The 22,550-nt window shown below is 44.0% G+C and overlaps 1 protein-coding gene across 2 annotated transcripts in view; it reads right to left on the reverse strand.

Annotated features, from left to right (window-relative positions):
- The window catches only part of LOC119655693 (phospholipase B1, membrane-associated-like), a 74,099-nt gene that overhangs the window by 43,146 nt on the left and 8,403 nt on the right, over positions 1–22,550 (reverse strand). For both annotated transcript variants that reach the window (XM_038061699.1, XM_038061698.1), the window contains one exon: positions 193–447. In XM_038061699.1, coding sequence (XP_037917627.1) covers positions 193–425 — 233 coding nt within the window. In that variant the 5' untranslated portion in view covers positions 426–447. The remainder of the gene's footprint in view (positions 1–192; positions 448–22,550) is intronic.

A 22,550-nucleotide genomic window follows, 5' to 3' on the forward strand; every position in this document is an offset into this window, starting at 1 on the left:
CTCTCCAGGGGTGGATTGTAACTGCGACTGTATTTTTAGAAACTATTTCAGTTCGGAATTGACTTTCGATTGCCTTGCACTCCAGTGCGAATTTGGAGTGTTGTTGACTCAGCCCTAATTGATCTCTGGTGGAAATTTGATTCTGTTATTGGCAATTAAGAGTTAAATTGATTATTCGAGGTGAGTACTTACCGACTGTAGAGCTCGCGGAAATTTCTGTAGAGTTTTCTAATTTGAGCTGATGAATCTAGGCGACTGGTTACAATATTGTTCTCGTACTGCTGGGTTTTCGTCAAATTTCTAAAGATATTGCCCCGCATCCGACCTATCACATTTCCTGGGTTTCCTAGTTCAGTTAGTGCGGCTGCACAAGCGCAACTTCCCAGAAGGATCATTGTAATGAGGGTTATTTGCTGACTAGGCATGATTAGCGTTAAATTTTGTTGGCTGCAGGTAAAAAGATACAAAGATAGTTATGCCTGCTCGAATATCGTTAGATTACTATTGTATTAGGTTGTTGCAAATGAAATGGCCGTTTTTGTACTAAAATTTGAAACGATTGTAAAGCTTACAAAAATTTATTTATTTAATCAAAATAGGTGCCAGTCGATTCAAAACACTTCTCCCAGCGAGATTCAAGAGCATTTATACCAATTTTGTAGAAGTCCAACTGTCGGCCCTTTCGTTCCCAAATTGTTTTTTTCGCCAAAAAATTATCCAAATGCTTAAAAAATTGGTAGTCGGTTGGCAAAAGGTCCGGTGAATATGGTGGATGAGGCAGAGTCTCATACTGCAATTCGTTCAACTTTTGAACCGTTGTTCTGGAAACATGAGGTCGTGGATTGTTGTAAAGGAGTATCATACCATTTCTGTTGACCAATCTCGGCCGTTGAATACTCAATTTTTGGTGCAGTTCCTCGAGTTGGGCACAATATTTCTGTACATTTATCGTTTCTCCAGGCGCCAAAAATGGATAGTGGATAACTCCAGCTGTAGATCACCAAACAGTCACCAACACCTTCTTCGGATGGATGCTCGGTTTCGGCATATGCTTCGGGGGCTCATCAGCACCTAGCCATTGTGCTGATCGGCGACGATTGTCGTATAATATCCACTTTTCATCACATGTCACTATTCTGTGCAAAAAGAGATCGGTTCTGTTGTGGGTGAGTGAGTACAACCGCAAATTTCCATTCGAAGCGCCATGTTTTGCTCCGTAAGGGCATGCGGAACCCATTTGTCGAGCCATTTCACCTTTCCAAATTGTTGCAAGTGCCGGGAAACTGTCGAATAGTGTATGCCCAGTTTCTCTGCAATGTCCCTCACAGACTGACGTGTGTCGGAATCGAATAGCAAACGCAACTCGTGGTTGTCAATCGATGGTCCTGGATGTCCACATGACTCACTTTTAAGGTTTACGTCGCCTGACCAAAATTTTTTGAACCACCGCCGTGTGGTTTGTTCGGTCACCGGATCAGCTCCAAAAGCGCTGCTAATGTTCTTGGTCGCCTCCGCCGCTTTATGACCGAGTTTGAAATTATACAGAAAAAGTATACGTTCTTGGCTCTTTCCCATCCTTTTTTTCCTTTCTATTCCCTGTTATCCCAACGATGGTCAAAACTGAAATGACTCCTTGATTAAATGTAGGAGTATTTATGCTTCAATATTCAACACCAACAGCGCCAACTGGTCGTGGTTTGACACACTAAAATCGCAACTAACTTCACTTGATTGCCAAAACAGCCATTTCAGATGCAACAACCTAATACTAAATATTAAGAATTTATTGTTCTGTGTTTGCTTCCAGACACACATTGAAACTTTCCAGGCGGCTTTCAGTTGCATTTAATAAACTGCACTCAGTTTGATTATCGAGACGATCCGCCACGTTATAATCCCCCTAACAACAGAATATAGGCAAAGTTTCAACTATCGCCAGAGGGAAAAAGTTCCAATAAAAGGGGAGAGAAATTTTTATTTATTTTAACAGAAAAAGCAGCTGCATTTGCATTTTCTATTTTTGCATCGATTTAAAGCAATTAAAAAACTCGTTCTTTATCAGAAATGGACGCTAAACGGATACAAGCGGATGCTGGCATTCAGGATCGTTCCGTCGTTTAATATGTCCGTACAATCTGTCGATTTCGTTGAACGCTTTGATGCACTTTATGCGTGATTGAATTCACTAGTCGCGAATCGAATGCAATTAATTTGCTTTGTTGACCCAACAAAGTTTGCAAATTTGTTAGAAAAAAGAATCGACAGAACGAATTTGTTCACCAATTGGAATGGAGTGGTTTTTCGGAGTTTTATTTAAATTTTCAATTTGTTTGGTAGATTATTGAGCAATTGGTGCAATAGTCAAATGTGCGAAGCTTAAGTTAGAGTCAATAAAATGGAATGAACAGGAGCGTTTGGAAGAGAAATCGATTTTTCGTAAGTTAACCTGCCTTTTCTTTTTTTATTAGGACAAGTGAATGCATTTGCACAAAGAGGGTTACTCCCACAATGGTACGTTGTCGGATTACCATCTAAACACCTCCCCATCATCAGAGAGCTAGCCTGGAATCGTTTGTCTATTACTTCGGGCTAGCCCATGAACTTTCCCGCCTTGCGGAGTCCTCAAATCAGGAAATTCCTTTCACCAACGGCAGGGGAGAGGAGGAAGGAAAGAGTCACTTCAAGGAACCCCCTGCCGTTTGGCTCCTTCATCGTTCCAACTGTATCTTCTTTGCAATGAGAAGAACTCTCGCCACCATGTACTGGCAGCCCGGAAAAGGAAGGAGGCCTTTCCGACAAACAATTCGGATTTCGTAAGGCTGGCTTGGCTCAGGCTACAATACAAGAAGGAAAATGCTGTGCGGTAATTACCCTCTACGTGCAAAATACGTTTAATAGTGCAAAACGGAAAAAAATCATCGAGGCACTCGACAAGCTACAGGACCGAAATACATTCTACGCATTGTTGTTGAGTTTCTCCTTGGGAGAAGACTTTACTGCGACTCGGACGATGGGCTCAAAATATTCTCGACAACTTGCGGGGTGCCACAGGGTTCTGTCCTAGATTACTTGCTGCGGCTAGTTATATATGATGGAGTGTTGATAATATCGGAATAACAGTGGTTGCAACGCATCAAGACGAGATCGAGATCTACGCAATGAAGCAACATGGGAGATCAATTCCTAGTTGAACGCCCCTCCCTCAGTCATTTCCTGGTTTTCCTCCTATCTCTCAAACCGCTCCTGCAAAGTTTCTTTTCATGGTTACTCATCTCGTTCCTTCTCTCCTTCCTCTGGTGTTCCCCAAGGCTCTATACTTGGCCCGCTACTCTTCCTGTTTTTTATCAATGACCTCGTCTCCAATCTCACCTGCCCGTATTTGATTTACGCAGACGACCTTAAATTATTTGCCTCTGTTTCGTCTCCGTTGGACTGTGTTCTCTTACAGTCGAACCTTGATAATTTAGTCGGTTGGTGTTCGGTCAACAAGCTAGCATTGAATGTCAATACTACTGGATGCGCTATTCCCTTAAACTTTCCCCAACATCCTTTTCTTATTCTCTCAGTGGACAACCCCTTTCACTATTGACCTCCTTCAAAGACCTGGGTGTAATATTCGACGACAAACTTCGTTTCAATTCCCATTTCGTTGACATCATCAATAGAGCTTCCAAAATGTCTGGTTTTAACCTACGTTCCTCCTCCGACTTTACCTTAATCCAGCCCTCCTTAACACTCTTCAATTCCCTTGTCAGAAACATCCTTGAATATTGCTATGTAGTCTGGTCCCCCTTCCGCATCCTTGACAGCCGCGCTCTTGAAGTTGTACAACGCAGATTCAACCGGACCCTCTTTTACAAAAAGAACCTTCCACGGGTTGATTATCCGTCACGGCTCCGCACCCTCAATCTCCCCTCACTACAGCAACGCCGTATCATTCCTTGATATGTGTACTCTTTTCAAAATCTGCAATCGTCTGATGAACTGCTCCGGATATTACTTTCCGTATCACCTCGTCTCATAACACACGTAGTGCGGACATTTTTGATGTACCCTCCGTGGAGCTCAAGATTTACTTCCACTCACCGATCCCGAGGCTTTGCCGGTCCTACAATGCCCTGCAGCTTGGGTTGTTTGACTCTATTTCCCTCTCTAGCTTTAAGCGTAAAATAAGCCATTCACTTGCTTCTCCCTTTGAGGACAATATTTAATAAGGAATTTGCTTTCTGTGTATTGTCCTCATTAAATAAATAAATAAATTCCGGTCTTTCACTTGCTGAACATAAAACAGAAATTGTTCTCATCAGCAAGAGAAGAAAGTACATAACTGTGAAAATTAAAATTGGTGAACAAACAATTTACTTCCAGCCATCGTTCAAATACTTGGAAGTAATTAATGACGGAAGACTTAACTTCAAAAAACACATTTAGTGCGCCGTAACTATAGCATCTTCCATCGCTGCAACGATCTCGAGGATATTGAAGAATATTTGCTCGGCATTAAGTCAAGAGGGTTTCCACAGAGTCCCGATTTTTCGGGTTACTAGTTTGTAATGGAACCCCACGTCGACCAGATCCTGCCAGCAGCGAGCTTTGCTCCTGTTATTGCGCTGCAGAGCCTTCTTTTAGCTGACCTGTACTCTGTCATTATAGTACATGCTTCCTCTCGGTTTTTTAGACGTTGTTTTAAGCAGCGGAGTCTGTGAAATTTCTTACGGAGCTCTGCACGCCGTCCACCAATGCATAGAAGGCAATGTCTCGGCGCCCTCCTGAACATGGAAATGGAAACTTCGCAGGCGCCTTTGCTTGATGGCCCATCTGGCAACGAATTCCGAGAAGTTATCACAGCCACCAACCACACTCACAAAATATCGCCAGGTGGCTATTGAATAGGTTTAAGGAGCTGGAGGGACTACCTGCTGGAAAAGGCGTCAGAAATAGAGAGGACCTCATCGGAAAATAAAACATGTGGAATTTACGACACCGGATGAACGACTAATGTCATTCGGCGTGGAGCCCTTCTTTCCAAGCATCTCAGTGCAGGAGGCGCTTTTGTATTTAGAAGAGTAGCTACCGAATAAAAATCCCACATCCTTGGCGTGGAAAAGAAAAACAAAGATGCTCATGAAACTTACGGGGGTATGCATTTCGAAGAGCTACCTGACATTCAGAGGGAAGTTCTACAAAGGAACCAGAGGGGTGTCAATGAGGAACTCCCTTTCACCCTTTTTGAGTGACGTATGCATGGACAAAGTTTAGAATGATCTACTTTCCGAAGACTTGCTCCCAGCAATCTGATCAAGGTATGTAGTTGACATTTTCACCGTTGTCCATTAAGACAAAGTGGAAGAAATGCTGGAGATCCCGAATAAGATACATCGGAACCTTAGATTTACAGTGGACGTAGAGGTCAATCGAAAACTCCCGATTCTAGATTTAAGGATCATTAGAGAGAAGAAAGAGATCTCTTTTGACATCCATAGGAAGCCTACACATACCCAGCGAACGATACCAGATAACTCGAGCCACTCCCATTCACATAAAATGACTCTTTTCCATACCATGATCCACCAATTATTCACCGCCGTAGGAGGAGTATATGATCGACACCGGAGTGAAGTACAGCTTCCAATGGTCGATCATTAAAAGACTCATGTGGAAAAAGGCGAAATAGCAAGAAATAAGAACACTGACTTCCCTCATTAATAACTTGGAAGGGAAAAGAAGAATAAGGATCACACACTCTGTAGCTTCGTCCAAATTTATAAAAGCGATGAAAGGGCTAAACATCGATATGGCGCCATCGAGTAGGATTCACCAACTCAAAAACAGGCTGTAATTCCCCAAGGACCGCAGATTAAAACACAAATCCAGTGGGATGTACAAAGTAACATGTCCAGATTGTGAGAAGTGCTACAAAGAACAAACTAAAAGACTGGTTTCGGTAGAGAGAGCACGAGAGAAAATCGGAAGCGGCCTGGAGAAAGGAAAATAAAAGTACAACGCTGAAATCAATGATAGCAACGCACATGATCAAAGAGAGAACGATCACCACATGGGACAACGTAGAAGTCACCAAGGAATCCGAGGACAGCGGGAAATTGGACTCGCAAGAGAGGTAGGCGATCCTAAGGGAACAGATTGAATCACGGTACGGGCAATGTGCATTCGAAGCTCTTGAGAGAGGTGGCAAGGGTGATACCAGACAACATTAGTGTCTCCACGATCTCCAATTGTGTACTGGGATAGCAATTATAAGATCCAGATGTTATATTTTTATATTTATGGTATAGATTACGAATTGTTAGCTCAGTTGATTAGGTAAGGTACTGAAGAAGGCCTACGCTTATACTAATAAATAATTTACCCCGTCTTAGGGTGGTCCTTTACTTATGCCTCAGGTTGTCTAACTGCTCAGGTAGCCGAAAATGATTTATGTTATAATAAAATGTATCTTAAACTTCCTTTTAAGCATCTTGAAGTCTCCATTTCTTATAAATTCATGCGCTTTAAAATGGCAGCCGAAGTCAGATACCAACTAGGCAAATTAAACTATTATAAAAGTCCTGATTCTTGGAATACTTAAAAGCCTCTTAATATCTTAATATTTGCAAACATATTTCCACCCTCTAGATTGTAAATGGTATGGAAAATTATGAATTAAGAAAACGTTATAAATTCAAGAACTTCCTGGAAACGGTGTGTAAAATAATTGCCCTTCATCGTTGTGATGAATGTGAAATTTTTGTCTTAAGCTCTCCCAAATAATTGAGTTAACATTCCTAGCACCGCACAAAGTGATTAATTGATCACATTTCTCTCCAATCATTAAATATGTCAAAAATTACGTTTAGTATGCACGAATTTGTTTTGGAAGTATAATAGATATAGAATCTAGCAGGTCATTTCTTCCCCTCGATTTGGGAAAATAGGATTAAATATTTGAACTTTATAAAGGTCAACTTTGAAAATGTAGACTATCAAGTCATTTTTTTAGTAATTAAGCTCTGGCTTCCAGATAACTATCAAGTCTATAAACCAGAAGCTATGCAATGTGGAGGGTATTTCGTAACCTAGGCACTGCATAGTTGAGTCCTTAAGGGTTTAACGTGAGCACCTGCTTGCGACTTAATCCCACGGTCTTCTTAAGACACGGATTGATTTTGTGACCATAATCAGAGCCCCGCTGAGACAAGCAACAATGGTACCAGTCTATACCAAGTGCATGGCTTAGCATTCATACTGGTGGATGCAAGACATACCTAAATCTCTACCGAACTAAGGAGTACGGTACCCGTGTTGAAACGCAGCACCACGCTGAGGCCCGAAGCTCTCTTCTTGCTTGAGCATAACCAACAGCCCCCATTAAACTCCCACCAGAGGGGCCAACCGCAAATAACCGAGCTGTACTCACATACAACGGAAGTTCACCTAAAGTATGAGAGTTCAGGTGCTGCCTCGGTTCCCATGGTACCAGTATACCCCGGGTGAGGTTTCGTGGCCAATTACTACTTCAGATGATTTCCCGTGCAGACTCGGGTCTGATCGCCCTGATTAGGCCTTTGGAGCATTCGCCTACTGCATCACGGCCGGTAAGCCAAAGTGAGTACAGCGTCTCCCGATGCCACCACTATGGAGGTTCTCCTCCGGCACTTGGTTTTGGTTCAGCCGACAGGGTTGCCGCCCCGTCTTCCTCACCGCCACCTCAGGGCACCAGGCACTGCATAGTGGCAGCTTCGCCTATTTTTCAGATTTTTCGGTTGGGTGGGTTCTGAGAATGGATCCGTGAAAATAAATTACCACTTTTCAACCCTCGCTCTCCCTCGTTGTGCATTAGATGTCAGAACTGAGCTTTGAAAAGTACTAATCGAGACCTTTCATTTGATACCCCAAATGATTACGGTCGATCAGAAAAAAAAATTGTTCACCCCATTTTGCATATATGGAGACCCACTCTTACATTCCGCGTAGAACAATGTAACTCACTGTATTCGTGAGCGTTCACAATTTCCACCTTTCCACTAAATTTGGTGTCAAACGTTGTAACCGTTTCTGAGAAAAATGTGTGTGACAGACAAAGGGACAGGCAGACAGGTATATAATCGGTTATATCTAATAATTTATAGTGGCGGTTATTTATAAAATAGGCAGTTCGGCTTCTGGAATGCTCCGTTCGCGGTGGATGCTACCAAAGTAGTTTGCTTCCACAGGGGTATGTTGTGGATTCTCCGCTATAAAACAAAATACATTTGATGCCATTTTCCGGCTCCCAGTACCTGTTGTCGTGTGAACCGCAAATAACGATGGGGTGGCTATAACATCTAGTCATCTTGACGAAGTTGAAATTTATGCTAGTGAGGCAATCTGGAGAATCAAGTCTTAACTTGAAGACTTCGGGCTAAAGCTTGCCGAACAGAAAATGAAGTTGGTACTTTTTACGAAGCGGCGGAAACAGCAAACCGTTCAGATCTGCAACAGCCCATAAAAAGTTCACTCCAAGCTCAAATACCTTTCAACTCAAAGCTTAGCAAAAACTAAGCAAAAAGCTCGACATTAGCAAGAATGCTTCCAATTATTGGTGGCCCGAAACACAGCTGGGTCGTCAGTTCTGTTCTTTTATACAGGGTGCGGCAGCATAACTTCCTTTTTTCAAAACTCAATAAAAACTATTGTATGCATCGGAAAATATTTATTTATTTTTTATAATCTAGGTACATGTCTAAAGTTTTTATTTACATTGTTTTGAAGATTAAATCTGTTAGGTGACGTCCCCCATTCTCCATACATTGCGTAAACCGATTTCTGGCGTTTGTCATGACTCTTGTTAGCATAGCAGGTGTTATGTTGGCAATTTCTTCTTGGATGTTGGTCTTCAAATCTTGTAGGGTTCTTGGACGGTTCACTTTAACACGGGATTTCAAAAAACCCCATAGAAAAAAATCACAAGGGGACAGATCGGGAGAGCGTGCCGGCCATTCCAAATCGCCTCTAATTGAGATAAGGCGCTCTGGAAAAGGTTCCCTCAAAACATCGACGCTCTTGAAGTGTGTGCTGTTGCACCATCTTGTTGGAACCAAGTGTCCCCCAAATCCAAATTTTCTAGCCGTGGGCAAAAAAAATTCTGTAGCATGTTTACATACCGGTCCGAATTCACTGTCACTGTAACCTCATTTTCCTCAAAAAAACCAGGGACCAATAATTCCAGCTGAGGAAATTGCACACCACACTGTGACCTTGGGTGAATGCAAAGGCTTTTGATGCAATTATCGAGGGTTGGTGTCAGCCCAGTAGCGCATGTTTTGTTTGTTAACCGACCCATACAAATGAAAATGGGCTTCATCGCTAAAAACAACAATAGCACCCTCGGGAACAACATCAAGAAGAAGCTCACACGCGTTCATCCGAGAATCGAAGTCACGTTCTGAAAGTTCCTGCACTATCGCCATCTTATAGGGATGAAAATGAAGATCATCACGAAGAATTCTTCTCACAGAACGATCGGATAGTCCAAGGCCAACGGGGCTAAATTAAAGCGATTCCGAAATGCACGCTGTGTTGCAATAACCGAACATCCGCTTGAAAAGTAAACCTCAACGGCAAAGGCACGCTCCTCACTATTCCAACGCATGATGGCGACTGAACCATGTCGGGACAAAACTTTACAGTATCCTCTCTTGAACGAGACCACTGGCGCTCCGCTATGACATCAACTAACTGAGTGGCGCGCATTTTAAAAAAGGAAGTTATGCTGCCGCCCTCTGTACATGGCACTAGTTTGGGCATGAGCGATAAAGATTTAAGAAACTTGCAGACAAGCTGCATCTCGGTCAAGTTCTCTCCGAACATGTTCCGCCTACCGAACAACATCTTAAGAGGCAGCATGTGTAACTGCTGGGATGATTTCAGTGAATATTTTAAACCATGATGTAAACCGCTTTTAGGGAGTGCTTCTCGTGAAGCGAGCCTTAACAAACTAACTGAGCGAATGAAGTCATTGGCTGCATGCCAAACAGTTTGAGACCAGGTGTAGAATGACCGGTGGGCATACAGGTATACGTATCTTAGGGCGCGTATGGATTTGGCATTGCGACCCTGAACAAAAATCTCGGTAATGCACGCCCCTGGTGACGCCTGGACAATGCAAAGCCCCAAGCAAGAGTGAGTGAATGGCGAGCACTGCCCCTTTAAGCTGTAATCAAGCGACTGATAATCCATATTGGGGGCTGTACAATAGGCTGACAAACTGTCCACACTTTTCCTGGAATATGAAACTCAGTTTTGGGTCGAATCGGAAATGCAACGACATCTACGGTATCGGAAAAAGAACTTCGCGTTTGGAACTTGGTACGCCAGAGAGCGCACTTACCAAGTGCCAAACTCAGAGCTAGCATTTTGACAACATTCATCGATCTGATAGAAAAGTACTAGGTAGTAGCCTTGGAGGTATCATCATCATCAACGGCGCAACAACCGGTATCCGGTCTGGGCCTACCATATCAAAGAACTTTGGACATCCCAGTTTTGCCCCGAGGTCCGCCAATTCGATATCCCTAAAAGCTGTCTGGCGTCCTGACCTACGCCATCGCTCCAACTCAGGCAGAGTCTGCCTCTTCCTCCCATATAGACTTTCCGGATGGGATCATCCTCATCCATACGGATTAAATGACCTACCCACCGTAACTTTTTAAGCCGGATTTTATCCACAACTGGACGGTCATGGTATCGCTCATAGATTTCGTCGTTAAGTAGGCTAGGGAGTCGTCCATCCTCATGTAGGGGGCCAACAATTTTTTAGAGGATTCTTCTCTCGAACGCGGCCAAGAGTTCACAATTTCTCTTGCTAAGAACCCAAGTCTCCGAGGAATACATAAAGACGGGCAACATCATTGTCTTGTACAGTAAGAACTTGACCCTAGGTGAGACATTTCGAGCAGAACAGTTTTTGTAAACTGAAATAGGCTCTGTTGACTTCCAACAACAGTGCGCGGATTTAATGATCATAGCTACTACCGGTTGTGACTTTCGACCCTAGATAGGGGAAATTATCAACGACTCAAAGTTGTAGTCTCCTATCTTTATTCTTCCCGTTTGACCAGTGCGTTTTGATGTTGTTGGTTGGTTGGTTTTTGGTGCTGACATCGCCACCATATACTTTGCCCTACCTTCATTGATATGCAGCCCAAGATCTCGCCTCGATCGTGGCCTGCTCGATCTGGATGAAGGCACTTCCCATGATGCCGATATCGTCAGCATGGACCAGTAGTTGGGTGGGCTTACTCGCATTTACCTCAGCATCACGGATCACTTTCTTGAGGGCCAGGTTAAAGAGGATGCATGATAGGGCATCCCCTTCTCGTAGACTGTTGTTGACATCAAATGGTCTTGAGAGTAATGCTGTTGCTTTTACCTGGTCTCGCACATTGGTCAGGGTCAGACTAATCTGTCATATCAATTTCGTCGGGATACCGAGTTCTATACTATTATAGGTGGCTTTAAAGTCGATGAACAGATGGTGCAACTGATGTCCATATTCCAACAGTTTTTCTATCGCTTGTCGTACAGAGAACGTGATACCTCTATAATTACTGCACTGTGTGATATCTCCTTTTTTATGTATGAGACGGATAATGCTTCTTTGCCAGTCGTCAGACATTGATTCGCTGTTCCACACCTTGAGTACAAATTGGTGAACCACTTGGTGTAATTGGTCCATATCTAACCAATTCGGTTGTAATTCCATCAGCTCCTGGCGACTTATGATTTTTAAGCCTATTTGTAGTCGTATTTGTCCAGTCAGTATTTGTCCGTCGTCTTCAGTTGACGGGACCTCCAACTCGCCGATATTCTGGTTGTTCAGTAGTTCATGAAAGTACTCAACCCATGCCCAGCCGCAATATGCCCATTCTGTCGGAAATCAGATTTCCCTCTTTGTCTCGGCAGGATGAGCATCGAGGTGTATAAGACTTCATCCTGCTGACTTGCGCACCTGGTGCCATTGCTCCCTGTACTTTTCTAGTTCACAGACGTGTTGGTTCTGACAGGCTTCCTTTTTCCGTCTATTCCGTCGCTCACCGAAGTTCGTGATAAGTCTCCCCGGGTGCCCGCGTTCTTTGAGAATGCAACTTTACTCGGAAGGCAACATTCTTCCGTTCTGTTCCTAGCTTACGATCGCCGTCAAACCAGCCGTTCCGACTCTTCCTGCGGTTGGGGCCAAATATGTTTGTGGCCATATTTATGATAACGTGCTTCCAGTGATTGTGAAGATCATTTATTGACGCTTCATCTCCAGATCCTCTGTTGGCTGCGGTTATAACGGCATCCATTTCGCCCTTATAGGTTTTGCGGAGGGCTGTGTTGTGGATGGCTTCAGTGTTAACCCTCACCTGATTGCCAGAGGGGATTCTGGGTGGTGTTGTTACTCGAGCACGGGGCATCATGCCAACGAGATAGTGATCCAAGTCCCTATTGCCGGCAATATTTTCTGACATTCATCGAGGCGGAGAGGTGGCGGCGTTCGATAAACACGTGGTCAATTTGGCTGAAAGTGGTTCCGCCTGGAGAGGCCCACGTATATTTGTGGACCGCTTTCCGCGCAAACCAGGTACTTCCAACAATCATTTCGTGTGACACTGCTAATTGAATGGTCAGCAGTCCGTTATCGTTTGTATTTTGGTGTAACCCATGGGGGCTAACGTATCGCCTAAATAGGGGATCCTTCTCTACTCCATCATCATCATCAACGGCGCCACAACCGGTATCCGGTCTAGGCCTGCCTTAATAAGGAACTCCAGACATCCCGGTTTTCGCCGAGGTCCACCAATTCGATATCCCTAAAAGCTGTCTGGCGTCCTGACCCACGCCATGGCTCCATCTTAGGCAGGGTCTGCCTCGTCTTCTTTTTCTACCATAGATATTGCCCTTACAGACTTTCCGGGTGGGATCATCCTCATCCATACGGATTAAGTGACCCGCCCACCGTAACCTATTGAGCCGGATTTTATCCACAACCGGACGGTCATGGTATCGCTCAGAGATTTCGTCATTGTGTAGGCTACGGAATCGTCCATCCTCATGTAGGGGGCCAACAATTTTTTAGAGGATTCTTCTCTCGAACGTGGCCAAGAGTTCGCAATTTTTCTTGCTAAGAACCCAAGTTTCCGAGGAATACATGAGGACTGGCAAGATCATAGTCTTGTACAGTAAGAGCTTTGACCCTATGGTTAGACGTTTCGAGCGGAACAGTCTTTGTAAGCTGAAATAGGCTCTGTTGACTGACAACAACCGTGCGCGGATTTCATCATCGTAGTTGTTATCGGTTGTGATTTTTGACCCTAGATAGGAGAAATTGTCAACGGTCTCAAAGTTGTATTCTCCTATCCTTATTCTTCTTCGTGTTTGTGTTTGACCAGTGCGGTTTGATGTTGTTGGTTGATTCGTCTTCGGTGCTGACGTTGCCACCATATATTTTGTCTTGCCTTCATTGATGTGCAGCCCAAGATCTCGCGCCGCCTGCTCGATTTGGATGAAGGCAGTTTGTACATCTCGGGTCGTTCTTCCCATGATGTCGATATCGTCAGCATAGGCCAGTAGTTGGGTGGACTTGAAGAGGATCGTACCTCTTGCATTTACCTCGGCATCACGGATCACTTTCTCGAGGGCCAGGTTAAAGAGGACGCATGATAGCGCATCCCCTTGTCGTAGACCGTTGTTGATGTCGAATGGTCTTGAGAGTGATCCTGCTGCTTTTATCTGGCCTCGCACATTGGTCAGGGTGAGCCTAGTCAGTCTTATTAATTTCGTCGGGATACCGAATTCCGAATTCCTTCTCTACTTGGCTGTTAAAATTCCCAAGTATGATTTTGATATCATATCTGGGACAGGCTTCGAGGGTTTGTCCTACTGCCTAGTAGAAAGTATCCTTATCCGACTCTGCAGTCTCCTCTGTAGGAGCGTGAACATTAGTGAGGCTAATATTTCTAAATTTAACTCGCAAGCGCAGAGTGCATAGCCTTTCGCTTATGTTTTCAAAGCCGATAATAATTTCATTTTTTGGCTTACTAAGAAATTTACTCCGAGCACTTGCTTTACTGGATGACCGCTATAATATATGGTGTAGTGGGTCTTCTCCAGGAAACCGGTCCCTGTCCAATGCATCTCCTGTAACGCTGTTGCATCAGCCCTGTATTGGAAGAGAGTATCGGGTAGCTGCTGAGCAGCTCCATCTCTGTACAGGGAGCGCACGTTCCATAAGTTAATGTGCAAATCGTTATTCCTTTGTCGTTGCTGGGTTCGTCTTTGTGTTATCCGTCCAGTCTGAGGCTCCTGTTGTGGCTTCGTAACTTCGGTTTCCCGTGTAGAACTGTCAGCCCTACCCAACCCCCAAGCTGGAGGACCAGTTGGTACAATTTGTCCCGTTTTTAGGCGCGGGAGACAAGCCTTAATCCTTCTCTGTCTGCATGTTTTAGTTAGGAAAAAGCTCCCAGCTGTCACCACGTGGAGGTTGAAATAGAGTTTGGTAGTAGAGCTGTTGGTGTTGGTTCGGGAGACGTTTCCCAGGCTTTATGTTCCATCGTGGGTACCAATCCACGTTTCACGCTGGGACCTATACTTCCCTTTGACCGTCCAATTTATGGTATGATTTAAAAAGCAGAATAAAATAATTTCTTTTGCCATAGAGCATTCCATATTATTGGTATTCTTCCACTATGTAACGAAGTATAAGTCCGAAACTGCCCACTCTCACTCTGCATCTGCTATTGCGGAAGCCTTTAGTCAGCCCTTTCATTTGTGTCAGAAATTAACACAATGTTGGGCTCTGCTTGCAGTAATTATATCCCCCTTATTGACAAAGCAACATTCTTAGTAGGATGGACGAAAGCAGACTATAATATTTTGTTTAGGATGCAGGGAGTCACGCTGGTCCCGGGCAGAAGTGAGGCAGCGTCTGTTGAGTTGCCTCTGCCCTGGACCAAACCGGCAGTCACCCCTTTTTGTAAAGACTATAATTTACTATACACTAGGTTACATCGACAGTGACGAACATGGTACCTACTCTTGGGAGATCTGTTTTTTTCTTCGGCTTTTGACTCAGTCCTATCACTCACCATTGATCAACTCATTAGTTCAGCTAAATTTAGAAAAAGTACGAACATAATCAGGCTTATATCTTAACACTATCGTCTCGCTTCAATTATATCATTCCCTTTGAGTCAATACAATCCTGAATCGATACAAATTGATACCAATTAATAATCAAGCAAATAAAGCAGGTTCGTTACTCACAAACGTATATACTCCGATGACTGATCGGTTGTGGCCCAATCAATTCCCCTGGGAACTTCATCTCAGATACTTGTACATTTGCCAATCGTACTATGCATACTTGGATGATGATAATCTGCTTATTTGCGTAATTTCAGATATACCTAATGGAACCATCAGAACCGTCAGGACCATCGGAATCCCATTTGAAGTCCACACATCATGTAACGCCAGGATTGCATGCCATGTTCATGTACTCCACTTGCTGGGCCACTCGCACTCACATTGCATCGATAAAGTTATTTTAATTTGCTACAGGGGCAGCTTCGCCAGTACATCATTCACTGCTCCCTTCAACTCGGCACTGGCCACTATCAATTGACACCCGAAAACCATTAACAAATTCGAAATTGAAATGGATACACGTTGCATGGTGAACTTGAAATCCAATTTAATTTTATTCCTCCATTAAAAAATACTTTATTGCTACTTTGCTAGGGTTTGTGGAGGTTTGATAAAAGGTAAAGTATGGCTAAGAGTCTTTGGATTGTTTTAGAGGGCGAAAGCGAGATCTTACTTTAATATAATTTTGATTAGTGAATATCCGCATGGAGAAGGTCCCATAATCATCATTTTCTACTATACCGGAATCGTAAAAGCAAATGACATAATATACAAACGTACTGTCCTTTTCATGTTGAGTAAGGTTACTTTGATGGTGCCAATCACCAGCACTTCCCGTATTTGTTACTTATCTTACAGCACCTCTCGGTTATTCCCACTCGTTTAACATTTATCTATTAGCGCATAACGAAGTTTTCATTAGGATATTCTATGGTCGAAGTCAACCAACCTTCTACCCCATCATTTACATGGCACATTTCACAGGGGAAGACAGAAACTTTTACTTTGTTTTTTCACAAACTACATGCTAACCATGAACAATTTACAACGTCCAATTTCAAACCTTTGGTACTCTTACACCAACGGACTTGAAATCTAATAGATTCGCCATAACAGTTGATGATTTCCACATATTTCAGGGACTATGGTGGCCAATTATAGTCGAGAATATTCAATATTGTGAGGATGGATAAAATTGTAGAGAACAGCGTAGCATTTTATCCCTCAACTTATCATATTTCTAAGGATCTCCGAATGTGGTATTCGAATACAAGAGAGGTAGAGCGCTGCATATTTTAATCAATAGTATCTTATTTTGGAATTAAGTGGGTTATCAAATGAATAGCACTTTGTAAAGCAAGTTTTAGTTTTGCGTTTTTTTTTTTGGGAGTAGGGTAGGTGAATGCGTTTACGCACAGAGTGTTGGGCTCCCGCAACAGCACGCTGGCGGACTACCAACTAAACACCTCCCTGTCATCAGAGAACTAGCCTGGAATCGTCTGACATATTACTTCAGGCTAGCCCTCCCGCTCTCCCGGCTTTGGGAGCCTTCAAGTCAGGGAATTCCTTTCACCAACGGGAGGGGAGGGGAGGAAGGGAGTTGTTGTTAGTTCAGGGAACCCCTTACCGTCCAATCCCTCCGCCGGTCGAGTTCAATCTTCTTCGTAATAAGAAGATCCCGAACATAAGGTGCAACACGATTCCAGCTGCCAGCGCTCTTCAGCATCTCTTTGACAATGTTGTCTGGAGAGAGCTCCCCTGCGTCTGCATAAAGCTGCTGGCGGAGGCCGTCCCACACCTCGCAAGAGAAAAAGGTGTGTTCAGCGTCATCCGCCACTTCATTGCAGAACAGACAATCAGGAGATCGCGCCTTCCCAATCCTGTGCAGGTAAGACTGAAAACCTCCATGCCCACTTACAAGTTGGGTAAGGAAGTAATCAATCTCACCGTGCGTTCTGTTCAACCATGGGTCTAATTTGCCGATGAGCCGCGCAGTCATTTTGCCAAGAAAGTTGCCACTCACTAAGGGTGCGTTGACGTTCTTCACGGGCAACCACTTCTCTTAAGTTTTCGCACTTACGGCGATAGATAGCTTTGCGCTCCTTGGCAAGAACGGGGATCACTCCCGCAATCACCATCACAGCGGGTTCGGAGACGGTGCGATAAGCAGACGCCACTCGCAAAGCTCCCCGCCTATGCACTTGAGCGAGGCGTTTACGATGCACCTCCCTGTCAAGGGCATCAGCCCATACCTCCGCACCATAGAGAAGAGCGGACTGCGTTGCTCCTATGAGGAGACGTCTCCTAGTTGATATAAGACCCCCGACATTCGCCATTAGCCGACTCAAGGCCACGACTCCAGCTGCAGCCCTGTCCGCTACTGCTTTAATTTGCTCGAAGAAGCTCATCTTCGAGTCGAGCATTAAACCAAGGTATTTAATCGCTGGTGGGACGCAGGGTCGTATTCTCCTTCTGGTCAGGATGATTACTTCCGTTTTTTTCCAGCGGAAGGTTAAAACCGTGAGAAGTCATCTATCAGCTTACCCGTCGCTTCAATATGCCAAGTCTGCTTTGCGCCTGTTCAACAGTGCGTCCGGCAACAAGTGACGCAACGTCACCTGCATAACCGACCTAGCGCGACTCTCCGGGCATATCGAGTCTCAGCAGACTATCGTAGGAAGCGTTTCAGAGGTCCGGCCCTAGAATGGATCCCTATGCTACTCCCGACGTGATTTCCATCCTCTTCTGGCCCTCTAGCGTCTCATAGAGCAGGGAGCGGTCTTTCAGATAATCCCTCAATATCCGCAAGAGATAGCTTGGCACGTGAAAGGAGTTCTCTAGTGTGCCTAGCATATCTGCCCATCTTACGGAATTGAAGACATTTCTGACATCAAGCGTTATGAGGAGTACTATCCGTCGAGATCGGCGGCTGTGTGCCCCGGCTCGATTAAACGCATCTACGACCTCCATAACAGCATCCACTGTAGATTTCCCTGTTCTAAACCCGAACTGCCTTGCGGATAAGTCCCCGGCAGCACGGATCGCTTCAGCGAGTCTACCCCTGATGAGCTTCTCGAGCACTTTTCCGGCCGCGTCAAGCATACACAGCGGTCGGTATGCAGACGGGAGCTCCGGGTCTCCTTTACCCTTACTGATCAACGCGAGTCTGGCCACTTTCCAAAACGAAAAATCTCAAATGATGCCCTAAATGCTGAGAAAATCCTGAAGAGATCCCTACATACTCAAGTAAAGTGAATAATGGTATGTTACTTTATTTTGGAAATTTATTTACAGACACTTGTTAAGTTTGTTCTAGCAGATTGAATGCAAAAATAAGAGGCGTAGAATATGGCATGATTTTGGAAATTCTGATAGATATACTGATATTATTAACCAAATTATTGTAATATCAAAATCTAAAAGTAACAATCGACCTAAATTACTTCCAGAAGAATACGTTGTGTAAATGGGTCTTCGAAAGTAGTGTACAGCTTGCATTTGGTTAACTTGGGGCTCACACAGCTAGATCTGCTAAACGTAGATATGCGGGAATCAAAAGGATTGCGATTTGTAGACTACCGATTCCAGAGAATCAGGCATGACCATTATCAATGACAACAGCCTGCCTAGGACGAAAAGTTTTATTACTTCCGATTGTTTCTAAATTGTTTCTCATTCAGTGAAATGGCGAACGACAACTAGTTTCCTTTGTGATCGGTACAGCAACGACTGTCTCAAATCTGAAATCTGCTGGGCTATTCGCTTTGTCACCTTGTGTTTACCCAAGTAGTGGCTGGGCATCAAAGTTCATGGATGCTTCGCAGTAATAGAGATGAAGATATTGTGCTGAATCGGGGACATAACTCATTATAATTATGGTCAAAATGAGGATATTCGCGATTAATATAGCGTTGTCCTCGTCATGGAGGAGTTGCCAGGGAGACGTCTTCGATGATATGGTCATATAACCTGCGTTGCGAGGAACTCAATAACCAAAATTATCCTGGACATTTAGGTCGACGGAAAATAACAGAAAGGCCGATCAGAACAGCGATGGCTTGCTAAGCTAGAAGGTGATTTGAGATACTCCTACCTCCATCTAGGCCAAGATAACCCAGAGCAGCGCCAAACCCATACTAAATGGGCCAAACCCGTTACCGAACAGAGAAAAGGCTTCAAAAGATTGTTACGCAAACGATCTCATAGTGCATCTGAAGACCTTGCAATTCTCCTATTTTGAATAGTCCAAGGCTAGCCATTCTCAAGATTGCTAAGAAATTCCCCCTGGAACAAGCCTACGACCGAAAAGAGTCACGAACTTATCCCACCACGGAACAAGACAAAAGCTGACGAAAAATAAGAAGATATAAGACGGTGGCCGTAAGCCTCTATATCACTGTTGGCTACTGGACATGTGCTTCAATTTCCCCCGATTTTGAATTGAATTTTCAATGCATCGGAAAACCTCGAACGGAACTGTTACCCTTTTTCCAATGAGACAAACCAGATCTTCTCGTGCAATTCAACTACTGGTGGAAACAAAGACTGGTAAAAAGAAGAAGAAATGTTATGATGAAAACAAACCCTTCTGTGGGACATTGTGTGTCCCCCGCGCGAACGTGCGTTAGGGTTTCTTTTTTTACTGTGCATTTTTCGCGGCATGGTTTCATTTATCCGCTACTGTTCTTGGCTACGAAGCTGCATTTACCAATCATCCTGAAATAGAAGGTACCATGGCTTGGCATAACCTAAAGTGGAGCAGTTGCCCTTCCTCAATGAATGGATTAACCACTGCCATCTGCACTTTTCCATCGACATATCTCGGCTGTCTTTGCCATACGCTTGCAAAATTTTCATTTTTAGTGCTTGGAGCTTAACGGCACCTATCGTGTACCACTCCCACAGGGTAGTAAGAGTATAAAAATTCAATACCACCCTCCACATTCTGCTCATTAATTCAAATAGGAACTGTGCGTTGACCAATCAAATAGAGAACTTTGCTTCTATTGATTTTCACCTTCAGTTGTAAACTGCTTTCTTCTTCAAATTCAAAGCCATTTGGCCAAGGTCGATAACTCGGTAAGGCCGCAAGTTGATGCCATTAAGAGAGTGGAAATGTTTGAAGAAAGGTTGAACCTTTCCGCATCCACCAGTAAAGGCAGCATGTAGAGCATCAACGATAGCGATAGAAGGAGAAGAATCGACTTTAAAACGCAGCCCCAACAGACTACGCTTTGGACTTCAAATTATTCCATGCAGCACGTGACATTTTGCGCTCCTCCTGCGTAAAACACTCCGGATACCACTTCGTTCACACTCTCGAAAAGGCACGCCGTATAGAAGAATCCTAGTGTATAGAAGAATCCTGAGTGAAAACCAGTGTGTTGTGCGCCTAACAAGCTCTCGAGGTGTTCCTTGATACAAGATGATTTTGCCAGTATTTTCGAGACAGCAGGAGGCATGCAATTCGGGTGGCCTTTTTTGGAATCTTTACGATATCCCCCTTCATCCACACTCTGAAATTCCATTCCAGATCTACAAATGAATAGAAGTAGCAATTTTGCAAAGAATGCAGAAGCTTCATAGAAAAGTTCCGTTGGAGACCGTCAAGGTCGACGGATATGGGGAACAATCTGTGTCCGCATGATATGGTAACTAGTCATGCCCGGAATCCTATCAGATTCAGAATCGTGATAAAGTGCTCTTTCCACCTCTTCAGCTACTCATCACCATAGATAAGGAGCCTATTTGTGATGTGGTATTTGATACCAAAATCGTAACTGCTTCTGCATCCTCACCACGTAATGTTGGTATTTCTTTTGTCACGGTGCCTATTACGCTACATTTTTAGTACTTTGCAATGGTAATGGAGCTCTTACGTGTCATGGTCACAATTCCTACCAACCATCAACAGGGCTGTTTTCACGGTCAGCCAGGTCTTGGGACGACCTTTTGGGAGGTGGCCGACAACTTCACCAGAGACAGAGTTGGGAAAATTTTTGATGGTGGGCCAGAGCTCATCAGTATTCGGGGCAGCTTGTTTAGAGTTCATGTCAGTTGCGTGGTAATGGCGCATATTAAATTAGGAGGCGGATGCTCTCTTTTCCTGTGAATAGACGCATTAGCAGCCCACAACCGAAAGTAAGCCACCATCAGATTATGGTTCCTTCAGAAGTCGGTGTCAGCACCCCTTTTTTTACACACATACAGAAAACAACCTCTAGATCTACTGCCGATGGCAGTTACCCTATCTGCTTATATGTTCGTTGGTAATCAGTCAAAATGAAACTGACTTTGTAGCCTTGTTGCAGGGCCTTTGCGTGGGTCGTGTGCTGTTGCAATGGAAGCTGCAAAAATCCACAAAATTTGTACCGTGGTTCGTACAGTTGTCGAGATCATACCTTCTCATCATCTGTCTGAGGAAGATACCATCAGAGCCCACCTCGGCATTCAGATAACACATCGCGATTATAAAATCACCTTTAGAAAGTCTCCCCAGAACTGAATTTAATTACTCATTGAAAGTATGCTTGTTCTCTATATCTGAAATTTCCGGTGCTAGAAGCACTGTATTGTGTTACTAAGGATTTCACAGTCAAAATCCTGCCCAAAAGCGACTCTCAGATAATAAAAAGGCTTCTTGTGTAGCTGTCAGCAAGATTCCGACCTCAGCTTCGGTGTGGGAAAAGCATAGCCTCTGAGCGCTCATACCGTGGTGGACGTGGTATACTCGACTCCCCCGGAATATCCCAGATTCGTTTATGTATCACAAGATTTCCGCTAGCGGATATGATGCTACTCGTTGCAAATGGAGTATATCAGCACCAATGCTTTGATATCTGATGCACCCATAAGCGGGGCATTTATTCAAAATGCCCCATGGACCCCGCTTCCTCATTACAGGAGGGACACGTATCATCTTGTACAATTTCTATTCTGAAGATATGTGCAGCTGGTGAATTATGACCTATCAGAATGCCCATAATACTTCTGCAAGTCTTCCTGCTTTTCGATAGAATAAATTATGCGATATGCATGTTAGGTTCCGAAAGAAAAATTTGGTGTGTCCAGCAGCATTTAGGTTCTGGCACCTGATATTTTTCTGGGACTTCCCACTAGACTTTCTAGAATATTAAAGAACAGGGCCACTGGAGGAAGAGGAATACTCTCTAGAATAACATCATTTCCCTTATGCCCAGAATATCTAGCTTATATTCCCTTGGAATTGCTCAAGTCGCAAAAAGCAAGTACTCTAGCGACTCTCGGTATTGTATTCTCTTGGAGGGACTGTTCTTTACGAACCCAGGCAGAGAAATATTGCTGGCAAATATTATGGTTTCAATTTGCCACCTAACCTGTCTAAAAGTCGGAAGGTAGGATCATGT

Source organism: Hermetia illucens, chromosome 4 (assembly GCF_905115235.1).
Source record: "Hermetia illucens chromosome 4, iHerIll2.2.curated.20191125, whole genome shotgun sequence".
NCBI classification, from domain to species: domain Eukaryota; kingdom Metazoa; phylum Arthropoda; class Insecta; order Diptera; family Stratiomyidae; genus Hermetia; species Hermetia illucens.